At 33.5% G+C, this 7,988-nt stretch overlaps 1 protein-coding gene across 1 annotated transcript; it reads left to right on the forward strand.

The window, feature by feature from the left end:
- The first annotated feature begins 1,496 nt into the window (after window positions 1-1,496).
- LOC111033339 (UPF0728 protein v1g117062-like) lies at window positions 1,497-4,116 on the forward strand. The gene is made up of 3 exons (XM_022314028.1): window positions 1,497-1,514; window positions 1,663-1,906; window positions 3,895-4,116. Exons 1-3 carry the CDS (start codon window positions 1,497-1,499, stop codon window positions 4,098-4,100), a joined length of 468 nt encoding a protein of 155 aa, XP_022169720.1. The 3' UTR covers window positions 4,101-4,116.
- The last annotated feature ends 3,872 nt before the right edge of the window (window positions 4,117-7,988 follow it).

Raw genomic sequence — 7,988 nt, forward strand, 5'->3', positions numbered from 1 at the left:
TATATTATAATAACATAATATTAGGTACGCGCGATAGAGTTTAATTGAAAAATCGAATATCGTTCTAGAATTATATTATTTAAAGTGTTACAAAACGCAGGAAGCGTGTGAAAAGTGCATGAAAACCTTCGCAGTACACTGGTGCAGGTTGTACGCACGATCCGATCGGTGTGAGCGTATAATAATTCGGTGTGAACATATTTTGTATTACTGCGAAATCGGAAGTCTAAAATTACCTGTTCAATGGTTTGCAAAGTCGGCGTTAGTCGCAGTCGTATGTGTCCTAGGAGGTAGGTTCACGGAAAACGCATAATCTGAATACGACAATTTTTTTTTTAATTTCGTCGTTTGTCTTGTCGACACCAGGTGGCCCTGTTTAGAATCTTCTTAGTAAATGTTATTACTCTTATTATATATTGAACTTATTTATTATGCATACATATCTGCATGCTAATTGTATAGTGCGTAAATACATTTCACTTAATTTAAAAAGAAAAACTTGTTTGAAAATAACCATAAAATTTAACCTAATTTCAGAAGTACATAAAACTTGTGCGACACACAAACTTACAACTCCACCCCAGATGTAGATTTTGAGAGAAAAACGTATTGTTCATTACACGAGTATAATATTACAGTACAGTTGATAATCGTTAAGATGACATTTCAGACTGACGAATGACAAAACAAAGTGGCGAAATTCATAAACGTATGTTATTCCCATTCAGATATCAATATATTAGAGAGGACGATTTCAAGAAGTTCAAAATAGGAATTTTTAAAAGTGCGTGCATCCGGGTATTGTAAGTGTGTGCTTAGTAAGTGCTCATATGTGTGTGTGTGCGACTAGTGTTAAAGTCATAAAAAAAATAGTGAAGCGCTCCAGACCTCCAGTACGCGAACGTACATGTCAACACCCCGGAGTTGAGGGTGTGAACGGTAGACGATTTACAGTGCTCATATTTTGTAATGTGTACTTTTTATCATTTCTATACGGATGGATCCGACAGAGCGATTAGATTTCTGAACAAAAATTTGAATTTGTTAATAATATTTCTCCTTGAGATCGATCGAACTGCATATCAAGATACTTAATTGCATTTCAGATAGTAATAATATATAAGATTGCACGAGCTTTGTTCGAGGAATACAATTTTTTAAAAAGTGGACTCATTGATTTCAAGCATATCTTTTAGTAACGGATTAACGTCAAAATTCAAAAGTTATGATATCCATTGGCGATGATTGACAAAATATCGGTACATTTACTTATAACTGACCATTTTCAATCTTCTTAACATTCGAACTACTATCATGAGACATAATACTATAAACTGTATTAATTTTATTATTGCGCACTAGTATTACCCAAATAAACAGACATGTAAGCTAAGCCGTTCTGAAGTGTTCCACAAACTTGGAATAAATGAGATAATCATAGAAAACATAGCCATCGAAAATAATTCTAAAATATCATTATCATGAATTATTTAACAATGGGGCCCCACGCCCCAGTATAATTTTTAATATTTATTCCAATAAATTACCGTTTATCTCAAGTCTGGGACACATGTTCACTGATAAGGAAAAAAAGTCATTTTACTGTTTATTTAGCCATGTGCGCTTGAGTGTTTATACATTTGTGTTTCTATGTATTCGCAGACTGTTCAATATAAATCTGTAACAATATTTCGTTTTGAAGAATGGTTTTTTAAATTATTTATTGAGTTTTACTTACGGCTGAGAGGTAAGAAGCCTCGCTTTTTGCAACCACTAGAAATGAAAATCGCCGACAGCTTGTTGGTAAATGACGACGGTCACCGGTATACGGTTGACATCCTGTACGGCCCGACCAAAGTCTGCGGAGTCTTGAAACACCGCACGACAAGGGTCGAACATATCAAAGGTAAGTGATAGGTACATTATACACTTATAGTAAAATAGCCGTCAAAGCTCACGTCAAAAAAACAAAAGAAGTTCAGAGAGCCATTATGGCATCGTTCTCTCTTATGTTTTTGATTTTATTTCAATACGTTCGATATTTTTTTGCATTCTCGTTTTAATTAAACCCGATTGCTATGATAATAATACACGCAGTAGTATACAATATTATTATTTCCATTGAAAACCTCCCCCTCTTTTCGCAAAAGTTATAAGGATATGTAGTTTTAATAACTGTGTATACCAAAATATTATTATATACTAGTTATTTATTTTTATTATCAAAGTTTGGCAATGTTTTTCACATATAATTGTCCAACTCTTAAATGCTTAGCCTTGGTTACTATGTATTTAAAATATTACATTATTAATTCATAATAAAAATTGACAAACAAGTACCATACCCTATCAGTTATATGTGTATGAAGTGTCATTGAATCGTTATAGATTTAATTTTATATCAAACTAACTTCACCTTAATTATAATTTAAATATTTACTTATACCGTATTATTGTATATGTACTTAAAAAAAAGGACATCCAATCACAAAATACCAGAAAAAATGGTATCGGAGTACTACGTGATTTTCTTTAACATAACAATAATGGTAGCCAATCAGCACCCTTTCAAGTATTGTATTTATTGGTAGAAAATAAATGGACCTTCCTTCGTCTCGTCTATTGTTCACATTTTCAGGCAATTTGTTCTGTATATCTTACTTGCGCGTACGAGACTGATCCAATCAACCGTTTGATATTATTAGAGTTTCTAGTCTCCATCAACGTAGAAGCTAACTTGAAGACTTATAAGATTATTTTTAATTTATTAAAAGAAATTTTTTCATATAATTCTTAAAAAAAATAGTACAATTTTTATATTGTTTCAATTTACGTGTGTTAACTTTCATGCTATACACTAATCTGCACTATGTTTATCACTTATGTATGCAATACATTTGAAAAATATTTTCAAATTGCGGTCCTAATCATAAATATAGTTAAAAAAATTGTAATTGTGTTTTTTTAATTAACTATGCTCATTATGTAATATTTTTTTGATTTTTTTAATAATAATTAGTATATTATAATAAATATTATCCTATTCATACTGTGCTAATTCCACTGTAATTAGCATATTAAAATAAAAATATTCACCCATAATTCATAATATTATAAATATTAAAATTCAAAATGATTTATTTTATTTTTATGAATTTTCGTAAACCATCATTGGCTAGCCCGCTTGTTGGAGGAATCGGATCTACAAACCGTTTCTAGGAATGTATTGAAGTATTTAATGTTTACGTTTCTATTATATGCATGATAATTAAATAAACCATTATCTACAACTTTAAAAAAAATAAACATTTGTTTTATGTTTTGTAAAATAATACAATTAATTAACGAAATCGAATGTAGTAGAGGTACAATAATGTATTATAAGCGATGCCTATTACATACTACAACTATTATCTAGCTACCTTTCCAAGAACTGGATGTAGCCATATTGCCTACTCATAACGCCGGGCATAACGACGTAAATTAAAATTCACGAATAAAATGTTTTAATTATTATGAAATAAATGAACTCAATTATCTCATACTTGGATATTGTATCAATTTATTATATTATTTAAAAACCTGATTTTTTCCATTTATATTTTACTAGAAATACAATAACTAATATTCGTTGCACGTTATGTCTAATATTATCTATAGCGTATAGTATATACTGCTATTAAATATTGTTAAACAAATATTTTTGATGAAGTAGTTGAATCGTCTTTGTCTGAACCTCAGACAATTTTTTTGATTAATTAATTTATTGATCTATTCACAGTGAAACGATACGAAAAGAAACAATATAATAATAACATAATATCTGATTTCGATGAGATGAAATCTTTAGATCTTTTTTAACTGTCGTATAATTTAGATTTTTTACCTATGCAGAGAAATTGGAAAAACTTGGATTCTACGTGAGACTCAGGCGAATTCTGGACTACGAGATGGTGATATTCGCTTTCGAAGGACATACGGTTTTTACGTGCCTAGCAACCAACCTGTCGGTCTTGGGCTGTTCCACCAACGATCCCACAGCATACAAGCTGATCAGCTTGTTGTTGGCCGAATGCAATCATGCCAAGGAGAGTGTGTAATATATGAACGTTGAAAAAAAAAGTCACTGCAACAAAAAGTAAATTCTGTAGAAAAAAGGTAGTAATAAATCAATGTCAAAACGAAATTAATTGCACTGAGAGCTTTTAAATACTATCTCGTGATGTACATTGGCACCTACGTTCTAGTACCAAAGGTCGTTTTTAAGATAGTTATTGATATAATATTATTGACTAACCGGGTTAGATTCAACGTATTTTTTGTTGAACTTCCACCTCCAGAAGTAGATTAAAATCTTCTTCGAGAGCGAGGTAGTTTTATAATATTACTTGTAGGTTCTCAAATGTAAAATAGGCATAACGTTTAATATATAGGACATAGGTATAGACCATTATACATAAAAATTTTGATTTTTTTTCTATATTTAATTTGTTGCTGTTACCACGAGTTAATATATTTTTCAAAGTTAAAACAATCAAGTTCCTAATTGTAGTGACCTAATCCAACCATGGCAACAAATGTATTCTTATGTTAACAAGTGTTGCAAGTGTTGCAGCACATGCATTTTAGTCGAAATGAAACAGACTTAATCGATATCCTTGTGAGGGCAGATAGAGGTCCATGTGCGAACCAAGTGCAACGAGATTCTTATACCTTGTTCAGATATAGTCGCATAGGCGTGTATAATCAGACGCCGATCCAGAGGGGAGGTCAATGGTCGTATACCACCCCTCTTTGGAAATGTTATATATCGAATAGATATTCATTTATATAATAAATAGTTCATACGTCTTAAAATCCATAAATTTAAAATATAAATAAAACTGGCAATATATCGTATTATCACATCTTATCGATATCTCTAATCTCTTATAGACTAGAATTAAAATTGTTTTTTTTTATTTTACCGTGCTTGTGTATTATTATAGTTGTCGAATCAAAAAAAAGAAATCAGAAATACGCGGGTCGTAAATAAATCGAAAAACTTAAAACCGGTCGCAGCGAAATCGCCCGCACGCCCACATCGCCGTCTTCCTTATTATTATTATTATGATTATTATAGTGCCGTCGTAGTTTTCAATTATAACATTATCGGATCGTGGAAAATCTGGTGCAGTAATGGTGTGGTGCAATCGCGTACATAATAACGATAAAAATAATAATATGTAAGTACGCGTAACGCTATATTTAAATAATGATGCCGACTACCCCAACCTGTCCGATAGATAATAATCGATAAAAAGATAATAATATTATTACCTACCTGCCTGTCTACTGCTGTTACAATAACATTACCCACCACTACTGAATACAAACAATAATCGGCCTGTACGGCGGCGTATTATTATTATAGACAATACTATAATACCCACAACAGTTCACAATAATAATATCATACTCGTGTATTATGTAGCTGCTGTCGCGCGACCGGGCGAGTGTAATCGGGAAGCTCGGAGACCGCAAGAACGGATCCACTGCATTTACCCAAACGATAATATAATAATTATTGCCATGCACGACTATTATACATATACTACTACTACGACGATGACTACGACGGCGGCGTAACCCCCCCCCCCCCCCCGACAAAAGGTTTCCAACGAGCTTTATAACCGTATACCGATTACCGCGCGAGCACTACGTATACCGGGTGATTCATTTGTCGTGTCGTTGTTCAAACAGTACCAATGTTTTTGTTAACATTTTTTTCACACGATTTCAAGCAGTCGCAAGACGAAGTTTTTCTTATCCTTATAATTTTGAAAGTTTTCATCATTTTTAGGGTTATCCGTACCCAAAGGGTAAAACGGGACCCTATTACTAAGACTTCGCTGTCCGTCCGTCCGTCTGTCACCAGACTGTATCTCATGAACCGTGATACCTACTTAGACGGTTCAAATTTCTACAGATGACGTATTTCTATCGCCACTACAACAACAAATACTAATAATAAAATATAATAAATATTTTAGGGGGCTCCCATAGAACAAACGTGATTTTTTACTCGTTTTTTTTTGCTGAATATTTATATAGCGGCAACAGGTGGACGCTTGAAATATTTGCAGAATATTGATTTATATTATTTACTTCAGAAATAAATATTTTTTTTTCTCCTTCTTCAAATAAATTTCTTTAGTTAAAATGGCCCTTTATGGGTACAGTTTCGAATTGAGCAGTAGATTTTATCAGAACTATCTGAAAAGTGAGAATACAATTTCACAGATGATGTATTTCAGTGGCCGCTTTAATGACAAATACTAAAACAGAATAAAATAAATGTTTAAGTGGGGCTCCCATACAACAGACATGATTTTGTTGCCGTTCTTGTAGATAATGGTACGGAATCCTTCGTGCGCGAGTTCGGTTCGCACTTGGCCGGTTTTTTAGTACGATAACTTGCGGTTTCGATACTTTCGTCTTCGAAAGCAGAATATATTTTTCTGACTTTTTCGGTACATACACATGGAATTTAGGACGAGTAGTACGTGTGTACGAGTTATGAGCATTGCAAATTTAGAAGATAAAAAAATATAAAGATTAATTTATTTTATTTTATAAATGTATACATATATTTAGAGTAAACAAATCTTGAAAAACGTCGAGGATAAAAACATAATATATGTGTACACATTTTAAAAATGTTTTGTACTTTGACGACTGTAATAAATAAATAAATAAATCGTATTCAAAATCATTTATATGTTTTTCGAATAAATGAGAGTGCAATGAGAATCATCCGGTATATCGTACTTGAATACTACATAATATTATACTCGCCGCACATAGGACGGTTTGTAATTTAAGGGTTAGTCGTGACACGTGAAACCAACGTTGCATATAGGTACACCGTCGTCGGGCGGTATAGTAAACATGTATAATTGGTTTATACCGCGATACCGTACTACGCGCGCGTGTATACATAATACGATCGTCGTAATAATATTATCGTTGTTATTATTATTATAGTCTATATTATGCGTACGATTATGTGGCTGGCTGCGGGTACGCGTCATGTGTGCGCATGGGAACGAGCAGCTCGGTAAATGCGTCTAATAATCGTAGTATTATTATTACCGCGCTGCATATTATATATATATATATATATGCGTAAAAACCAGGTATTACCTATATTATACCCGGTCAGCGGTATACCGGATCGCGCGGGGGCGTAATCGATTACGCGTTTACGGTGTTCGTGCTGTACACGTCATGTGCACCTATCGCGCACACCGCACGATCGGATACAATGCGAAGGCACCCATCGTGTAAACGGACACATCCTTTCTATAATATTTTCGTTTATTATTATTTTTCTCGTTTTTCTCGTCGTATTGTTTCGACCGTATTATAACTATATGATTATAAAATATGTATAATATTCGCTTCGACGGTTACGCGCGCTTGTATCGCATCGCACACATCTCCCCGTCACAAAGTGTAATGTACTCTTGTGCACACGCGGCATCGGACTACATGTCCGACTGATGTAGTGCACGATACGATGGTTTATTATCGTGTGCGATACTCAAAACGAGGTGCAATATGTATATATTTTTGTGTTTTCAAACCGCAACGTATCGTGCCAAACCGGCAGGTGCAACGCGGTCGCGGTAGGTATGGTTACCTACATGCACATATTATATATAATATATATGTAGTGTACGCGTTTATTTTCGATGGGGCACCTGCAACGCCGAGTCTCTGCCACGTCATTCGCTTTTCGAAGGTTTTATTCGAAACGTCTATTTACATAATAATAATAATAATATTATTGTGGTGTCGTATCCATAATAAATATTGCAGTTGTGCCGCCGTCCGCGACGACCGATGACGACGATATCACGTGTAGAGATAAGATTTACGAACACGTATGGTTTACCGCGCAAAAAAATAATATAAATATATCATAATTAACTGTTATGTGGAGT

This window comes from Myzus persicae, unplaced genomic scaffold (assembly GCF_001856785.1).
Source record: "Myzus persicae strain clone G006 unplaced genomic scaffold, MPER_G0061.0, whole genome shotgun sequence".
Taxonomy (NCBI): domain Eukaryota; kingdom Metazoa; phylum Arthropoda; class Insecta; order Hemiptera; family Aphididae; genus Myzus; species Myzus persicae.